This window comes from Physcomitrium patens, chromosome 19 (genome assembly GCF_059467195.1).
Source record: "Physcomitrium patens ecotype Gransden chromosome 19, ASM5946719v1, whole genome shotgun sequence".
Taxonomy (NCBI): Eukaryota; Viridiplantae; Streptophyta; class Bryopsida; order Funariales; family Funariaceae; genus Physcomitrium; species Physcomitrium patens.
In genome coordinates, this window is record NC_143428.1 from 10,731,376 (window position 1) to 10,751,159 (window position 19,784).

The window sequence follows — 19,784 nt, forward strand, 5'->3', positions numbered from 1 at the left end:
TTATAGGTAATAATTTTGTTTTAAGTTAAGAATTAGATTAGAAAGAGAACTTGTTAAAGCATACTTAATTTGTACATCAAATATAGACTAATAGTATTCTTGGTTTTCATTGATATACATATTTATTTAAATTAAAGAAATTGAGTAGGAAAAAATAGAAGTATATAAATTTAATAATATTTTATCAAAAAGCTTTTTAAAAGCTTTATGGACATGGATTTGACTTTAGATTTATTTGTAGTTGATTAGTAGGTTGAAAATTTGGCCAACAAGTTGGCTACATGTGTTATAAGTTGAACATATGTTTAAGGTCTTACAAAACATTGCCACATAGTTTCTAGTTAGATAGTATATATAGAAAGAAGAGTGAAGCCTTATTTACTCTTCTCAATGCCTTTCTTGTTCTTAGTCTGGTTTCAAGAATTTTTAGATTTCTTATCTTTGGTAATAGCCATTCTAGTTTTAATATTATATTATTTTTAAATGAATATCTATTTTCTTTGAATGACTTAAGAGTGTATTGATGTTTTGATTGTTTGTAATTTATGTCTTTGATACTATTGATTAATAATCCTATAAATTCACTTTTTTGGAACAAAACAATAAATTTGCAAAGTTAAAATATTTTTTTGTAATAATAAAATTATTTTTTATATTTTTTTTAGAATAAATCTTAAATTAACTATTTAAAAGTAATCAATAGAGAAAATAAATTCACATAATGTCAATAACTCAATTTAATTACTTTCATCAATTAAATTAGCCTTAAAAATAATATCTACATTGTACATGAATTAGAATAATACTATGATTTACAAAAATTCTATTATTTTTTATTTTTATCAATTAATAATAGGATATTTTCTAAAAATAGTATTTAAGGCTAAATAATAATAAATTAATATATAAATATTAAAAGAGAGAAATAATAATAATAATTATGGCTTTAAAAAAGATAAAGGCAAGAACTTAGCCACCAATCCTCTTATTATTGCTTTGAATTTGATATTTATGTGTAGTTAGATCAAACAAGTATTGACAACATAGATATATAAAAATTTTTGCTTGTTACAAAATACCACCATTTTTGGAATGACTTAATCATAATTTATAATTAGAAATTTTAATGAAGTTTTCATTAAAATCTAAGCTCCATGCTTGTAAGTCTTTGTAGACTTACATACCTTACTACATGTGTGGAATAAGATGACAATATCATTCTAGTGATGGTGGCCCTCCACCTCTATAAACCATCTACTTCAAATGCTTTGCTAATTGCTTCATTGTAAAAAAATGTATTTAATTCTATATGGACAACTTTTATGTGATGATATGTAGTATAACATTTCTTCTCCTATTACTTAATAAAATCAAAAATCAATTTTTATAATATTTGTCAAGAAAATGATCCATCTCATATTTTTAAGATTTAAAGTAATAACGAAAATATCTTCTTAAAATAAATTATTATTTTTAATTAAATATACAAACTATGTGAATTATGGGCCTAAGAATTGGATAACTTTATATGGCTTAGTATTGGATTTTTTTTTTTTTTTTTTCTTTTTTTTTTTTTTTTTTTTTTTTTTTTTTTTTTTGTTTTGTTTTGTTTTGTTTGTTTGTTTGTTTGTTTGTTTGTTTGTTTGTTTGTTTTTTTTTTTTTTTCTTTTTTTTTTTTTTTCAGAAAAATAAAAGAAAAGAAAATTATATTCTTTCTTATAAAATGAAATTCCTATAATTATAAATATATTTTTAAAAAATAAATTCAAGAATATAGGATAAAAATAAGTATTGTATATTTTGACCATCTTCTAATTGAATTTATTTTTTAATTTTAAAAATCTAAGTCAAAACAATTTAATAACAAGATATACATCTTTTATCTAAGTAATCCAAGGATTCCTCAATAAATTAGAAAACTTTGGAATCTAAATAGACAAAAATTTCTTTTATGTATAGAATAAAATTTTTTATACAATTTTTAAAGTTTTTTTTGTAAAAAATAAGAGTTTTTTAGATAGAGACATTACATTGAATTTTAAAATTAGTTGAAACAAAACCAATTGAATGACAAAGTTCAACCTTAAATATGTTACTTTCTTAAGTTAAAAAGCTCTAATATATTGCTTCATCATCTAGTTCTAATCAATAAGTCTTTTGCTAATATATAAATGACTTTACGATCACCATTAAGAAAAATAAGAATAGCATAAAAATCATGTAAAAAATCCTACATTTTGTTTTTTGTTTTTTTTGTTTTTTTGTTTTTTTTATTCATTTATTTATTTTTTAAGCTTAAAATATGATTTAAAAATTAATTAACCAAAATCAGGTACTTATCGCCAATTTTAATTAAAAAAACATTAAGATCTTATTAGATGAAAGAATTTGGTGGATACCGTAGTATATTATAAAGTAACTATTGGATAAAAGAAGAAAGAAAGATTAAATTAGAGAAGATCTTAATTGAAAATATAATAGAAAATTACTTTAATAAATATAGATAAATATATGGAGGTAGTAATAAATAATTAGTGTTAATGTTATACTTTTGTAAAAAATGCTTCTACTTACTTTGTAGGGCCATAAATAAGGCAAAATAAAATAGATTAGTAAAAATAATATTATAAAAATCTTTAGGTGAAAGTAAAGAATATTTTTAAACAAAAATTATCTAAAAATAATTTTGATTGATACTCATAGAGAACTAGTTATAAACTAGGGTCAATACCAAAACTTGAGATACACAACTACAAACTTATAGCAAATATGGGATTTTTTTTGATGATTAGAGAGTAGTGTTGGAAAAAAAATTATTAGGATTTTTTAAAGTATTTCTTTTGAGTGAATTAAATGAATAAGAATTTTATAAAAACTTTACAAATTTATAGTTATTTTAGTTGATTCTAATTTTTTTAGAAAAAAAAAGAATAATATTTTAGAGAAGTGAGTGAGATTTGTAGCAAATCTACAAATGAAAATTTATGCATTTATAAACATGATTGTATAAGATTTGTGTGTCAAGGGCATGAACTAAATGATGATATATAAACCAATGAAATCCATGTCAAAGAAAGAATAACAAAATAGAAATAAGGAAGTACGTATATTAAAAAGAAACTAGAATGATTTATTGCCAAAAGACAAGAAAACTTGAGACTCTTGAAATTAGACTAGAAGCAAGAAAAGAGTTGACAAGAGTGAAGAGGGCTTCATTCTTGTCTCTATATATATACTATCTAACTAAGGGCTACGTGGCGATGTTCTATAGGACCTCCAATATGTGTTGATTTTGTAGGACTTATGCCTTGACTTATAAGGCAAGTTTTTCTATGTATAGGCCACATAGTTAGCTTGATCTTCAAGCTAAAAACATGTGTGGTACATGGCCAACTTATTAACCACATTTCTAAATCAAAAAGTCAATAAAAGATACATATAAAGTCAAAACAGTATCTATGAAGCTTCTAGGAAGCTTTTATAGAAGATATTATAGAATTAACTTGCTTTTACCTACTTCTACTTACTTCTAACTATTTATACAAGTAACTATTGGCTTACATGCATATGTCAGTGACATTACCTCCATTTCTAGGAATGAATTCCATGAGGAGCGATCATCATATGTTGAGAAAATCTATGATGGTTAATAGAGCCTCTCAACCATCAAAAGTCAGCCATATCAGGGTGAGAAGGCTACCCTATTATCTGATCATTGTTGAGACCTTCATAACTTCCTTCAAATGAAATATTTGAAATAATATCAGGAGTTATTTCTACTTCTAATAAAATTACCAAACATTAGGAGTCTCTTCTAAGGTTGTGATACCAAATGCGTTGTATCTCACCATCTATTCAAGGAAAAACATGTCATTCTTGAAGATCTTTATCTCGATTGCATCGTCTTGAAGGTTGTGTCAATTGTAATGTCTCATCCAACAGGTCATTAAATGAAGGTTTTTCAATCAAATCCGTTGGTTGATGGTTTTTCATCTTCTTAGTATCACAATTACAAAGAAGATACAAATAAGGATTGAAAATAGAATGTTTTCTTGCCTAGATCTTTTTTCTTTTATAAAGAAGGTTTTGTCAAGGACAAAGACTCGATGAGGGAAAATATACAAAAAAGCTATCTCGATATAATAAGTCAAAATATAAACAAGTATGTATATTAAAAGGAAACTGGAATGGCTATTGCCACAAGACAAGAAACTAAAGACTCTTGAACCTGGACTAGAAGCAAGAAAGGAGTTGACAAGAGTGAAGAAGCCTTCACTCTTGTCTCTATATATACTATCTAACTAGGGGCTACGTGGCGACGTTCTATAGGACCTCCAATATGTGTTGACTTTGTAGGACACATGCCTTGACTTACAAGGCAAGTTTTTCTACGTGTGGGCCACATAGTTAGCTTGATCTTCAAGCTAACAACATGTGTGGCACATGGCCAACTTGTTGACCACGTTTCTAATCCAAAAAGTCAATTAAAGACACCTATGAAGTCAAAGCAGCGTCTAGAAAGTTTCTAGGAAGCTTCTATATTAAATATTATAAAATTAACTTACTTTTATCTACTTTTACTTACTTCTACCTATTTCTATATGTAATTATTAGCTTACATGATTATGGCCGTGACATTACCCCCCCTTCTAGAGACGAGTTCCACGAGGAGCGGTCATCATATGTTGAGGAAATCTATGATGCGACGAATTGTATTCGCCACATACTCTGATCTCTGTTCTCTTCGCAGATGATCGATAGGGCCTCTCAACCATCGGTAGTGTCTCATACCAAGGCGGGAAGACCACCCAGTTATTTGATCTTTGTTGAGGCCTTCGTAACTTCCTTCGAATAGAATATTCGGAACACCATCAGGAGTTGTTCCTACCTCTAGCAAAATCACCAAACATCGAGAGTCCCTTCCCAAATCGTGATACCAAACGCGTTGTATCTCACCATCTGTTCGAGGAAGAATATGTCGTTCTTGAAGATCTTCATCTCGATTGCGTCGTCTTGAAGGTTGTGACAATCGTAATGTCTCGTCCGACAGGTCAGCAAACGAAGGTTCTTGAGTTGAATCCGTTGATTGTTGGCTCTCCATCTAATTAGCGTCACAAATGCAAAGAAGTTACAAACAAGGATAGGAAATTGAATGTTATCTTGCCTCAATCTTGTCTCTTTTATAAGAGAGATTTTCATCTTGGTTTTGATGGATGTCGTTGATGAAAAACTTTGACTTTAGCTGATGCATTTGCTAGATTCCTGGATGGCTCCCATGTGCGTTCACTAATATCATATCCGCACCAATGAACAAGATATTCCAGCTTATTTCGGCGCCGCCTTGAGTCTAATATCTCTTCCACCTCAAATTCTTCATTATTATCTACTTCTATAGGAGGCGGTGGCATTTGTCTTCTTCCTTGTATATCCACTGTCTTATATGGTTCAAGAAGAGACACGTGGAATACATGATGGATCTTCATTGACTCCGGTAGATATAACCGATATGCAACTGGGTTGATCTGTTCAGAAACAGAAAAGGGGCCAAGCCTACGATAGTCCAACTTGTCACAAGGTCGAGTAGTCTTGATATTGCGACGAAGTAGCCATACCTTATCACCTACGTTGATTTGTGGTTGCTCCTTACGATATAGATCTACGTTTATCTTTTGTCGTTCTTGAGCTTCCTTCAATTGCGTCTTCATTATTGTATGTAACTCTGACAACCGATTTGCCATATCTTCTGCTGCAGGATTATCAACTTTTGAAAAATCAAAAGTATCAAGTCGTGGATGATAGCCATAATTGGCAAAGAAAGGTGTTTGTTGCGTGGAAGAATGTACCGTATTATTATAAACAAACTCTGCCAATGGCAGAAGGGTTGTCCAATCATCTTGTTGGTAGTTGATAGTACACCTTAAATATTGCTCCAAGACTTGGTTTACGCGCTCTGTTTGTCCATCAGTTTGAGGATGGAAAGCCGAAGATAGCTTTATGTCCACTTTTAAAATCTTGAAAAGGGTCCTCCAAAATCTTGACACAAATTGAGTTCCCCTATCCGATATGATATCTTTAGGTAATCCATGATAGCGATAGATATTATCAATGAAAAGCTTAGCTGTTTCTTCACCTGTGATAGATTTTGTACATGGCACAAAGTGTGCCATCTTGGTGAAACGATCTACTATCACAAATATAGAATCATAAGATCTTGAGCTTGGAAGATCTGTGATGAAATCCATAGAAACAGAAGACCATGGTTGTTCTGGTATAGGTAATGGCTGAAGAAGTCCGCAAGGTCGATGACGAGGAATTTTTGATCTTGAACAAATATCACATGATTGTACAAAGTCTTTGATTGACTTCCACATTTATGGCCACCAAAAATCCCTTGATATGAGTTCCAAAGTCTTATTATATCCAAAGTGCCCTGCTGCTGGAAAGTCATGACGTGCTTGAAGAACACGTAAACGTGCTTCTCCTTCTGGAACATATAGGCGTCCTTCAAAATATAATAGATTATTCTTGAACTCGAACTTAGAAGGATCATGAGACTTGGAAGAATTATTCTCGATATCATAAACAAGAGGGTCTGAGGACATACTGGACTGGATTTGCTTGAAAAAAGTTGAATCAACAGTCAATGTTGATTTCATTGCTCGGAGATGAAATTGCTCCGGTTTCAAGAGGACCGTTCTTTGTTGCTCAAAAGCTGCATCTCTTTCTTTTGGTGCAAAATAAGAACGTCTAGATAGGGCATTAGACAAACCTTGTTGTTTTCCTGGCCGATAAGTGATAATGAACTCGAATCTTGACAAAGACATACTCCAACGAGCTTGACGACGATTCAACACGCGTGCTGACATGAAATACTCGAGGTTCTTGTGATCTGTATACACAGTGACTAGACTAGAAGCGCCTTCTAGATAATGACGCCATTCTTGAAAGGAATCCACGATCGCAAGAAGTTCTTTATCGTGGATCTCATAATTGATCTCGGCTGCTGAGAATTTTCTTGAATGAAAAGCTATCGGATGAAGTTTGTCATCTGTTCCCATTTGTGATAAAACTACACCCAAGGCAAAATCTGATGCATCTGTTTCCATAAAAAATGCCTTGAAAAAGTCAACACGATATAAGACTGGTGCAGAGACAAACGATGTCTTCAAGGCTTCAAATGCTGCTTCCGCTTCTTGATTCCATTGAAATTTATCTTTACTAGTCAAGCGTGTAAGTGGAGCTGCAACTCGTGAAAAATCTTTGATGAAGATCCGATAGTAATTGGCAAATCCCAAGAAACATTGGACATCTCTTACCGTCCTTGGAATCTTCCAATCCATGATTGTTTGGACTTTCTTAGAATCCATCATGAGACCATCATTTGAAATGATGTATCCTAAAAAGTCAACTTGAGTAGTGTGAAATACACACTTTTTCAACTTGGCGTACAATCCTGCATCTCTAAGTTTTTGTAATACTTGACGAACATGTATTTCATGTTCTTCGTCGTTCTTAGAATAGATCAGGATATCGTCTAGATAGCAGACGACAAAATTGTCTAAGAATTCACAAAATACATCATTCATGAGATGTTGAAAAGCAGCTGGTGCATTCGTGAGTCCAAAGGGCATGACATTATATTCGAAATATCCATACCTGGTTCGAAACGCAGTCTTCCATTCATCTCCTTCTTTGATCCGTACTAGATTATATGCTCCTCTTAGATCTATTTTTGTATTGATCTTAGCTTGATTCAACTGGTCAAGGAGTCCTGATATCAAAGGTAATGGATACATGTTCTTGATTGTGATCTTGTTGAGTCCTCGATAATCAACACACATTCGTAAAGATCCATCTTTTTTCTTTACGAATAGAATTGGAGCTCCTGCTGGAGATTTTGAATGGCGTATGAAATTCTTCGCTAAATTCTCGTCAATATATGTCTTGAGTTCAGCCATCTCATCTTGCGATAAACTGTAAATTGGTCCAAATGGTGGCTGAGTTCCTTCCTTGAGGTCGATTGAACAATCATATGGACGATGCTCAGGAAGAATATCTGCATTCTTTTTCTCAAAAACGTCTTGATATTCCTGATATTGACTTGGAATGCCACTTGAAGTCTTTACGTTTTCAGAAATAGGTGCAGTATAAGTAGCAAAAGTTGATCCTTCTTTTGCTGCGTGTATAAATGCTTTTGCACCTATCAGTGCGGGTTTTACTATACTAGACTTATAATTTTTTACTTGGTTAGTAGAACTATTAATAACGCTCTGGGAAAAGTCAAGTTTACGCGAATTCCAATCTATTCGAGGGTTATATTTTTCTAGCCAGGATAAACCTAAAATAACTGGATTGGACGGGGATTTAATTATGTTAAAAGCTATGTAGCTATCATGACCGTCTATTGTTACTTTTATAGGATGAGTTTCATGAGTGACATCTCCAGAAGACAAGGGACGACCATCTATGACTTCTACATGTACTGGTTTAGGTTTCTGTACAAAGGATATTTTACGACTTTTAACAAATTGTTCATCTAAAAAACATGCTGAGGCTCTCGAATCTAATAAAGCATAGGCTTTGTAATTCTTAGGTCATAAATATAAGTCTATTATAAAACAAGGAGAGGGTTCTGAGGAGAGGATAGGACCTTCATTAGGAATTGTACAAGGTTCCAGCTGCACGGTCCCTATTGTAGCTAGACGTATCCGTTTTCTGACATGTTGTCTTCTTTGACCGTCGTACCCCTCATTTTATAGTTGCGTCGTTTCTTTGGACAATGTTGAACAGTGTGCTTAGGTTCTCCGCAATATAAACATAATCCTTCTTGACGACGACGAATCTTTTCTTGCTCAGTTAGAGGTTTAAAACGTACCGCGTCAATTTGCATGTCTTCTACTTCCGAATGTACATTTGGCAAAGATGTTGATGTTGCCATTGAGTAATAACGTTGAGGTTCCCGTGAATGATTCTCAGATCGAAATTCAAAAAGTCGATTATCACATTTTACCGCAAAATCGATTGCTTGACTCAAAGTTTGAGGATCAGGTAAGTTAAGCATCAATTTCTTTACTTCGTATTGCAATCCATAAAGAAATTGACTGATGAGTGCAGCATCATCCCACTTGATGTCAATTGCAAGTTGTCGAAATTGTGAAGCATACACTGTTACTGAGCGATTTTCTTGTCGCAGAATTCGGATCTTATTTGTTGCAACACGAGTTGCATCGTGTTCACCATACATAGATCGAAACTCCGCCAAAAAAGCTTCCAAATTGTCCAATATTAGATTTCGTTGTTCAAGAAAAGACGAAAACCATGATAATGCAGAATCAGAAAGTAGAGTGCCAATAAACTTGACTTGTGATCCTGGAGTTGGATAGCTTTGCGGTTGAAGTTCAATTGCCAATTGTACTTGATTGATGAACCCTCGAAACTTAGATCTCGTACCATCAAATTTCTCGGGTAAGGCAATTCTTGGTTCTCTAGTGCTTACAGGGTGTTGTACAATTGGAGAAGGAACGTGATTTGTTGTAGATGTTGAAGCAGCTCCGATCATCTCTATATCCCCACTTTCTACTATTCTTGTTCTTTCATGTGTTGGTGAATTGAGTTGATGCATCGCAAGCATTAACTCCCTCATTTGCTCTTGCATTTGTGCCATTGCACTCTTCATTTCAACAAGCTCTGCCATAATGACACTAAGAAAAATTTGTTTGATACTGCTCAAGACAAAAGAAAAGAAAGACTTGATAACAAAGAAGATACTAAGAACAATATCAGTTTAGAAGTGGGTAATCCGCAAACTTCTAATACGCTTATGTCTTGTCAAGAGAAAGGGGTAATCCACTCTCACTCAAGAAAAACAAAGCTCTGATATTGTAAGTGTACTCTTGTCAATCTGTCAAGGATAAAGACTTGATGAGGGAAAATATACAAAAAGGCTATCTCGATATAATAAGTCAAAATATAAACAAGTATGTATATTAAAAGGAAACTGGAATGGCTATTGCCACAAGAAAAGAAACTAAAGACTCTTGAACCTGGACTAGAAACAAGAAAGGAGTTGACAAGAGTGAAGAAGCCTTCACTCTTGTCTCTATATATACTATCTAACTAGGGGCTACGTGGCGACGTTCTATAGGACCTCCAATATGTGTTGACTTTGTAGGACACATGCCTTGACTTACAAGGCAAGTTTTTCTACGTGTGGACTACATAATTAGCTTGATCTTCAAGCTAACAACATGTGTGGCACATGGCCAACTTGTTGACCACGTTTCTAATCCAAAAAGTCAATTAAAGACACCTATGAAGTCAAAGCAGCGTCTAGAAAGTTTCTAGGAAGCTTCTATATTAAATATTATAGAATTAACTTACTTTTATCTACTTTTACTTACTTCTACCTATTTCTATATGTAATTATTAGCTTACATGATTATGGCCGTGACAGGTTTTCATCTTGATTTTGATGGATGTTGTCGATGAAAAGCCTCCACTACCTTTGTTGCATTTATAAAATTATTTACTGGCTTCCATGTGCATTCACTAATATCATATCCATGCCAATAGATAAGATATTCCAATTTATTTTGGCATCGCCTTGAATCTAGGACTTCTTCCACTTTGAACTCTTTATTATTGTCCACTTCTATAGAAGGAGGTGGAACTTGTCTTCTTCTTGATATGTCTATTATCTTGTATGGTTCAAGAAGAGACATGTGAAATATTGGATGGATTTTCATTAACTCCGGTAGGTGTAAACGATATGCAAGTCAATTGATTTGTGCATAAATAGGAAATGGTATAAGTCTATGATAGTCCAACTTATTACAAAGATGAGTGGTCTTGATATTACTACAAAGTTACCATATCTTATCATCCATGTGGAATAATAGTTGTTTCTTTCGATAGACATCCGCATTGATCTTTTGTTGTTCTTGAGCTTCTTTTAATTGCACCTTCATTGTTGCATGTAGTTCTAATAAATGATTTGTCAAGTCTTTTGTCGTAGGATTATTAGCTTTTAAAAAGTAAAAGTATCAAGTCATGGATGATAACTATAATTGGTAAAAAAAACATGTTTATTTTATAGAAGAATGTACCGTGTTATTATAAAAAAACTCTCCCAATGGCAAAAGAGTTGTTGAATCATCTTGTTGGTAGTTGATGATACATCTTAAATACTGCTTCAAAACTTGATTAACACGCTCCATTTGTCGATCAATTTAAAGATGAAATATTGAAGATAGTTTTATATCTATTTTTAGAATCTTAAAAAGATTGAAAGATATTATATTGAATCATATAATAGATCATGATAGTGATAGATGTTGTCAAGAAAGAGCTTAGCTGTTTCTTGATCTGTAATAGATTTTGTACATAGTACAAAATGTGCCATCTTAATAAAATGATCTACTATTATGAATATAGAGTTATGGGAACCTGAGATTGGAAGATCCATGATGAAATCTATATAAAAAAAAGACCTTGGTTGTTCTGAAATAGGTAATGGTTGAAGAAGTCTGTAAGGTTGATGACGAGGAGTTTTTGATCTTGAATAAATGTCACATGACTGAACAAAGTCTTTCACACCCTTCCACATTTGTAGCCACCAAAAATCTCTGGATATAAGCTCCAAAGTCTTGTTGTATTCAAAATGTCTTGCTGCTAGAAAGTTGTGACATGCTTGAAAAACATATAATCGTGCTTCTCCTTTTAGATGATATAATTGACCTTCAAAGTAGAGTAGGTTGTTTTTGAACTCAAACTTAGAAGTATCTTGGGACTTAGAAGAAGGATTCTTGATATTGTGAACAAGAGGATCAAAAGACATACTTGATTGGATTTATTTCATAAGGGTCAAATCAACAATCAATGTTGATTTCATTACTTGAAGATGAAAATGCTCTAGCTTCAAGAGAATTGTTCTTTGTTGATTAAAAGATGTATCTCTTTCTTTTGATACAAGATAAGAATGTCTAAAAAACACGTTTGATAAACCTTGTTGTTTTCCAGGTTGATATGTGATCTTGAAATCAAATCTTGATAAAGATATATTCCAACGAGCTTGGCAATGATTTAAAACACGCACTGACATGAAGTACTCGAGATTCTTGTGATCCGTTTACATGGTGGCTGGATTAGAAACGCCTTTTAGATGATGTTGCCATTCTTGAAACGAACCCACGATTATAAAAAGCTCTTTGTCGTGGATTTCATAGTTAATCTTGGCTGTTGAAAATTTTTTCGAATGAAAAGCTATTGGATGAAGTTTATCATCTACTCCCATTTGTGATAATACAACACCCAAAGTAAAGTCTGATGCGTTTGTTTCCATTAAAAATACTTTAGAAAATTTGACGCGATATAAGATTGGTGCAGAAATAAAGGCTGACTTCAAAGTTTCAAAAGATACTTCAGCTTTTTTACTCCACTCAAGTTTGTCTTTGCAAGTCAAACGTGTTAGTAGAGTTGCAACTCGAGAAAAGTCTTTGATGAAGATTTGATAATAGTTGGCAAAGTCCAAAAAATATTAGACATCTCTTACTATTTTTGGAATCTTTCAATCTATAATTGTTTGAACTTTCTTAGAATCTATCATAAGTCCATCATTTGAAATGATGTATTCTAAAAAGTCAACTTGAATAATATAGAATACACATTTTTTTTTTTTTTTTTTTTTTTTTTATTATTATCTTGGCATAGATTCCCACATCTCTTGATTTTTGTAATATACGATAAATATGAAGTTCATGTTCATTTTTATTCTTAGAATAGATCAAGATGTCATCTAGATAACAAACAACAAAATCATCTAAAAATTGTCAAAAAACATCATTCATTAGATGTTGAAAAGCTTATGGTACATTTGTAAGTCCAAAAGGCATGATATTGTATTCAAAATGCCCATACCTAGTTCAAAATGCACTCTTCGATTGATCTCCTTCTTTAATATGTAATAAATTGTATGCTCCCTGTAGATCTATTTTTGTGTAAATCTTAGCTTGATTCAGTTGATTGAGAAGTCCGGATATCAAAAGTAGAGGATACCTATTCTTAATGGTGAGCTTGTTAAGTCCTCGATAATCAACTCACATCTGCAATGCCCTATCTTTCTTCTTCACAAATAAGATTGGAGCTCTTGCTGGTGATTTGGAATGGTGTATGAAATTTTTGGCCAGATTTTTCTCAATATATTCCTTGAGTTCAGCCAATTCATTTTGTGATAAACTATAGATTGGTCCAAATGGTGGTTGTGCTCCTTCTTGAAGGTCAATTGAGCAGTCATAGGGATGATGTTTTGAAAGAGTATCCACATTCTTCTTCTCAAATACATCTTGAAATTCTTGATATTCGGATGAAATGCCACTTGAAGTCTTTACATCATTAAAAATAGGTGTGGCGTAAATGATACAAGGTGATTCTTCTTTTGTAGTATATAAGAAAGCTCTTATATCTACAAATATAGGTTTAATTATACTAGACTTATGACTTTCTACTAGATTAATTTCACTCTTAATAATGCTTTTAGAAAATTTAAGGGTACGAGAAATCCAATCTATACAAGGATTATATCTTTCTAACCATGATAAACCTAAAATGATTAGATTACAGGAAGATCTAATTATATTAAAGATTATGCAACTACTATGATCATTTATTACTACATCTATAGGAAGTGTTTCATGAATAATATCTCTATAAGAGAACGGATAATCATCTATGACTTCTACATGAACAAGTTTGATTTTTTGTACTAACAATATTTTATGACTTTTAACAAATTCTACATCTAAGAAACCAGTTGAGGCTCCTAAAGCTATCCAAGAGGAGGCTTTATAATTATTAGGTTTTAAACACATATCTATTATAAAACAAGGAGAGGGTTTTGAGGAGAGGATAGGACCTTCATTAGAAATTGTATAAGATTCTAGCCACACGATCCCTATTATAGTTGGACAAATTTGTTTTCCAACACATTGTCTTCTTTGATAGATAAGCTCCTCATTTTGTAATTTTGTTGCTTCTTTGGACAATGTTGAGTAGTGTGTTTAGATTTCTACAATGTAAGCACAATACTTTTTGATGGCAATGAGTCTTTTCTTCCTTGATAAGAAGTTTAAAACGTATCACATCAATTTGCATATCCTCTACTTCTAAATGTATATATTGAGGAGATGTTGGTATTGCCATCAAATTGTAGTAATGTTGAGGCCCATTTGTACGACTCTTAGATCAAAATTTAAAAAGTTGATTGTCACATTTCATAGTAAAGTCAATTGCTTGACTTAATGTTTGAGGATCAAGTAAGTTGAGCATCAATTTCTTTACTTCATATTATAATCCTTAGAAAAATTGGCTAATAAGTGCAACATCATCTTACTTGATATCAATTACAAGTTGTTGAAACTATGAAGCATATAACGTTATAGATTGATTGTCTTGTCACAAAATATGGATCTTGTTGGTTGCTACACGAGTTGCATCATGTTTTCCCTACACGGACTAGAATTTTGTCAAAAATACCTCCAGATTATCCAATATTAGATCTTGTCGTTCAAAAAAAGATGAAAACCACGATAGTGCTAAACTTGAAAGAAGTGTACCAATGAATCTAATTTGTGATCTTTGAGTTGGATAGCTTTGAGGTTGAAGTTCAATCACAAGTTGTACTTGGTTGATAAATCCTCAAAATTTGGATCTTGTACCATCAAACTTCTCGGGCAGGGAAACTCTTGGTTCTTTAATACTTGAAGGATGCTCTACAGTGGGTGGAGGGACATGATTTGTTACAAATGTTGAAGCAGCTCTAATTATCTCTATATCCTCTCTTCCAACCATTCTTGTTGATCCTTGTAGTAGCAAGTTAAGTTGCTACATTGCAAGCATCAACTCCCTCAATTGCTCTTGCATTTGTACCATTGCACTCTTTATTTCAACAAGCTTTGCCATAATAACACTCAAAAAAATATCTAATATCACTCAAGATAAGTACAAAGAAAGACTTTAGGACAAAGAAAATACTAAGAATAATATTAGTTTAGAAGACGGTAATCCGCAACTTCTAATATGCTTATGTCTTATCATGAGAAAGGAATAATCCACTCTTAATTAAGACAAGATAAAGCTCTGATATTATAAGTGTACTCTTGTCAATCTATAAAGGACATGAACTAAAAGATGATGCATAAACCAATGAAATCCGTATCAAAGAAAGAGTAATAAAATAGAAATAAAAAAGTACATATATTAAAAAGAATGGCTTATTGCCAAAAGACAAGAAAATTTGAAACTCTTGAAACTAAATTAAAAGTAAAAAAAGAATTGACAAGAGTGAAGAAGCCTTCATTCTTGTCTCTATATATACTACCTAATTAGGGGCTATGTAGCGATGTTCTATAGGACCTCTAATATATGTTGACTTTATAGGATACATGCCTTGACTTACAAGGCAAGTTTTTCTATGTGTAGGCAACATAATTAGCTTGGTCTTCAAGCTAACAACATGTGTGGCATATGGCCAACTTATTGACCATATTTTTAACCTAAAAAGTCAATTAAAGACACCTATAAAGTCAAAGCAGTATCTATGAAGCTTCTAGGAAACTTTTATAGAAGATGTTATAGAATTAATATACTTTTACTTACTTCTACTTACTTCAATCTATTTATACAGATAATTACTAGCTTACATGCGTATATTTGTGACATTGTGTTGTAGATTTGAGATTAATTTAATGATTAGATTCAATGATTAGATCAAAGATTATCAAAATTCAAATAGGTTAAGGTTTTAGAAATTGGATATTAAGAATTAGAGAGGATTTTTATAATTTTGAGTATTTTTTTTATTAGATTGAAATGATTATTTTGATAAGTTGATTGTTGGCTTAGTTTCTAAAAGTTTTAAATTTATTTAGATAAAATAAATAGTATAATAGGAAGCTATTGACATTGAAAGCTTTATTTCAAGATTAAAGAAGATGGACAACCAACACCTAAGTGGATCATAAGCTTTTTCCACCAATTTGTAAGTTTTTTTGAATTTGTAAATTTTGGACGTTTTAAATTTGCTATATTATTTACTTAGGATTTGATTAGAGTTTGTTAGAATTCACTTAAGATTTAGTTAGAACTTATTTAAAAGTTCAGTAGGATTAAATTATAATTTAGTTAAGATTTCTTTAAGGTTGATTAAGATTTGGTTGGGATTTTTCTATGGTTTTTTTAGGATTTTTTTATGATTTCTTTTTTTATGATTTCTTTAGGATTGATAATGGTTTCTTTTGGATTTAATTAGGATTGATAAAGAATCACAATATAATAAGATGTTTCTAGGGTATTTTTTAGATTAATAAGATATACTTAGTATAATTGGGAAGCTTACTTAGGTTGTTCAAGATTGCTAATAAGATGTTTACAAATACCATATGAATAGTTTTTGAGTTGTAAATCCAACTTTAAGGTAAATCAAATTCTTCCATTGCCAAATGCCTAATGTATTTCCATGCTAATTTTCACATAACACAACAATGGACATCTCCAAATAACTTATCTCTTCACACACAAGACATCACTCAATTCTTAGTATATGAGTTAATTCCTATCAGAAGCTTTTTTCCATTACTGATATAATTTATCCAACATTCAGTACTGTATACCAAATTGCCATAGCTTCCGAAGGAATTGTCTCGGGGTTGCTAAAACGCTACAATCTCTACACAATCTGCTTACTTAGCACCACTATCGGGGTAGAATTGATGGCGTTTCAGCTTCCTGCTTTCATTTCGAAGACTCCGATGGCTTTGTCTCAAACGTGACATCTAATACACAGAGCTTGAGTTCTTCTATGAACACTACTATTCATATTCTGTTTAGTGAAACGAGTGCTGCTAGAGACTTGACGTGCTCATAATATAAAGTTTTTTTTCCCCAAATTTTAGTGCTGATCTATGCCAATCTAAAAACAATGAACAATACTATTCTTCACCGGTTGAATGAGAAGGCGACAAAGTCAGAATCTGGAAAGGACACGAGACCACGGATGTCAAGTGCTTCTGAAAATGATTCGGTCTTTTCACCAGCATTATTACAGAGCACACGGTCCCTGCGTGGTGCTCAAGTTACAGTTCGGAGAGGTACCGTTTTGTGCTGCTGATGGGAAATTCCAAAAGTTTCAACATCAACACTTTTGATGCACACGGTCGTCCTTGAGGGCCCAATCTAGATAAGATCAAGAGCGAGCGCTGGGATCTTTGCCAAAACGCATGAAAAGATGGGTGATGAGCATATTCCCGCGACGCAGCGACTCCACCATGCGGCCTACCAAAGGTACCTTGATTGTGCTTCTATCCAGTAATGGTTTCTTGTTCCACCTGGAAAGACATTACATTTCAGTGCAGCTTGGACGTTAATATGTAGCCTGAACGAAAACTGGAATTGTACAAAGACATAGCTGTTTCGTATAATTGACATCGATGAAGAGATGATTGCGAAATGACACTTTTTAAAATAGAGAATGAAGCTTACATATCCACATGCCTCGTCACTTTCCCATTCTCAATCTGCAAGGAAACAAAAGCAAAATAGACGTATCATTGACATCACTCATAGGCCATTGGTTTTTTCAATTAATTCAATGCAGAGGCTAGCCGTGTAGGAGGATTGTAGGATAGTTTTTCAGATTCTATCGAGTTTCACTGGGAAGTTCGTGGCAAGGACCAGCAAAAGAGCTCTTCTGAGGAACTGCAGAGTGGGATGGAGTGTAAAGAAGTCATTCGGAACTTAACTGACGTGTGAGGCGAGAGCAATACATTCAACTAAATATAAGGGTCACTCCTCGATAGAAAGACAATTCATAAACGAAAGAGACTATGATAGACCTGCAACTTGATAAGCGATACCACATCAATGGTCTTCCCTCCCAATTTATATCTCTGTAAATTGTCTATTCTGACCTGCGAAACAATGATATAAGAACTCCTTAAGTTGTCAGGGCTTGGCTACTTTAGAATAATTGAAAAACAGAAATATCCGTTAAACAAAAATACAAGATATACTAGAATACCTCGCCAGAGCTAGGAGCGGATTCCTCTACTGTCACACTATACTCCAGCATTTCAGCATCCTTAAAAACCTGCCAAGGACCCCTAAATGTTAATGAATGCCCATCATATCAGCATTTAGATGCTTCTGGTACAGAAGCTGGGGGGTAGTGATAGCCAACAGTAAACAATGCTCAGATTCGCAACTATTTAGCATTCATTTGATGGTAAAGTCTAACCACCTTCGGTATCGAATAGAATGCAGACTTTATCTGCGTTACCCTGCAGAGAAACACCTTCAAAAGATTCAGAAACACATTGACATACACGCACCTGTGATCACAATCTCTGACATCAGAGAGAAAAATAAATAAAAATTAAAAAATTAAAAAATTACAGAACAAGATGCTTCAGTAAAAGCGTGGAATGCTCGCTCAAACAAATTTATGATGGTGAAAGCTGGAGTGAAGTTGAGAACATTAACAATCAACGTGAGGCATTGCATTCTCAATGGACACAGAGACGTACCCCTGAGCTCGCATGAGGGGATCCTCAAACGTGGCCTTCGGATGATATATGTCATAGTCAGCTGAAGTAGCTTTGCAATTATATCTGCTTGCACCAAGCTGCAGATTACTATAGCTAATTCATGCGCATGAATGTATGTTCCGTGTAAAAATACTTGCGCATAACCGTCCCAGCTAGATAAAGGCAATTCAAACAGCAATAGATTCTAAATTTTGCAGGACACCACCCAGGGAAGAAGAATGATAAAGAACTGATCGTGCCGTTTGGGGGAATTGTCACATGAAAAATAGCCACTAATCACTTCTTCAAAAGCTCAAACTCATTTTCAATAGATCGTCAAGCCTTCGTTGCAGTGAAGCAGGAGTCTTAACAAGATTGAATGTCGTGTATCAAGGGACGTCAGCAAATATACAGTGAATTGATCGTAGTCCCACGATGCACACGGAGGCATTTGTGCTCTAAATACAGGCTCAAGAGTCTGAGACTTACAGATTGAGTATATGAGGCAGAATGTCTGCAGCGAATTTTCTGTTCAAAGTATCATTGCTATTCGGGGGAATGGATGCGTTCGTGTCAGGTACTGGCTCTGCGAAAAATTGCCAAAGAGTAACAAAACCAATGAGGTCAATCACTGTAAATTAAGCGCAAAATAGCAAGTGCAAATTCCATCCCCTTACTCTGCGATGTCTCAACCTAATTCTCATACAAATTTCATACGAGTACGAGCCAGGCGCTTTCGATTCTCACGGCGCAACGAACAATCTCGCATCACTGCATTGAAAACCATACAATCCCGTCACGAACAGTAACTCGACGACAAATGCTCATTCTCCACGACATTCCATGTCCACAAGACATGATCAGAATTGAGGGCTCACCAGAAGTTGTGGCAGACATCCTGATAGACGCAGGCAAAACGTTAAACGCAACGGCACCCAACGCGGGAGAGAGTGGCAGAACGTTCTGATGCGAAAATGAGCGCCTCAAGCGAAGGATGCCAGTGAGATGTGTACGACCAAAACCAAGCATGTTCCAACTTCAGTTCTCGCGAATGATGCTCGTGAAGAAGAGTAAACAATCCGCTAAGTAGTTCAGAAGAGTAAACAATCCGCTAAGTAGTTCAGAAGAGTAAACAATCCGCTAAGTAGTTCAGAAGAGTGTTGATTCCACACCCCAGCATGTCGAAAATGAGATGGACTTTGGAGCTTG

General features: G+C 33.5%; 1 protein-coding gene across 5 annotated transcripts; it reads right to left on the reverse strand.

The window, feature by feature from the left end:
- Window positions 1-16,595: 16,595 nt before the first annotated feature.
- Window positions 16,596-19,749, reverse strand: LOC112295969 (uncharacterized). Of its 5 annotated transcripts, none has more exons than XM_024548025.3 (9): window positions 19,454-19,749; window positions 19,323-19,346; window positions 19,065-19,161; window positions 18,576-18,659; window positions 18,290-18,329; window positions 18,071-18,139; window positions 17,886-17,960; window positions 17,533-17,567; window positions 16,596-17,378 (listed from the first exon to the last, which is right to left on the reverse strand). In XM_024548025.3, the coding sequence occupies exons 1-9, from the start codon at window positions 19,602-19,604 to the stop codon at window positions 17,237-17,239; spliced, it is 717 nt and encodes a 238-aa protein (XP_024403793.1). In that variant the 5' UTR covers window positions 19,605-19,749; the 3' UTR covers window positions 16,596-17,236. The 5 variants fall into 5 exon arrangements, with proteins under 5 accessions (XP_024403793.1, XP_024403791.1, XP_024403794.1 ...); XM_024548023.3 differs by having other exon boundaries at window positions 19,293-19,346; XM_024548026.3 differs by lacking the exon at window positions 19,323-19,346.
- Between the last annotated feature and the right edge of the window lie 35 nt (window positions 19,750-19,784).

Bases quoted from the DNA above. Each gene is read 5' to 3' on its own strand.
- LOC112295969 (XM_024548023.3), bottom strand. From the start codon at position 19,604: ATGCTTGGTTTTGGTCGTACACATCTCACTGGCATCCTTCGCTTGAGG. The intron at 17,961-18,070 runs GTATTCTAGTAT...ATTGTTTCGCAG, and splicing joins CCGCTCCTAGCTCTGGCGAG to GTCAGAATAGACAATTTACA. The intron at 17,379-17,532 runs GTAAGCTTCATT...ATGTCTTTCCAG, and splicing joins GTGACGAGGCATGTGGATAT to GTGGAACAAGAAACCATTAC.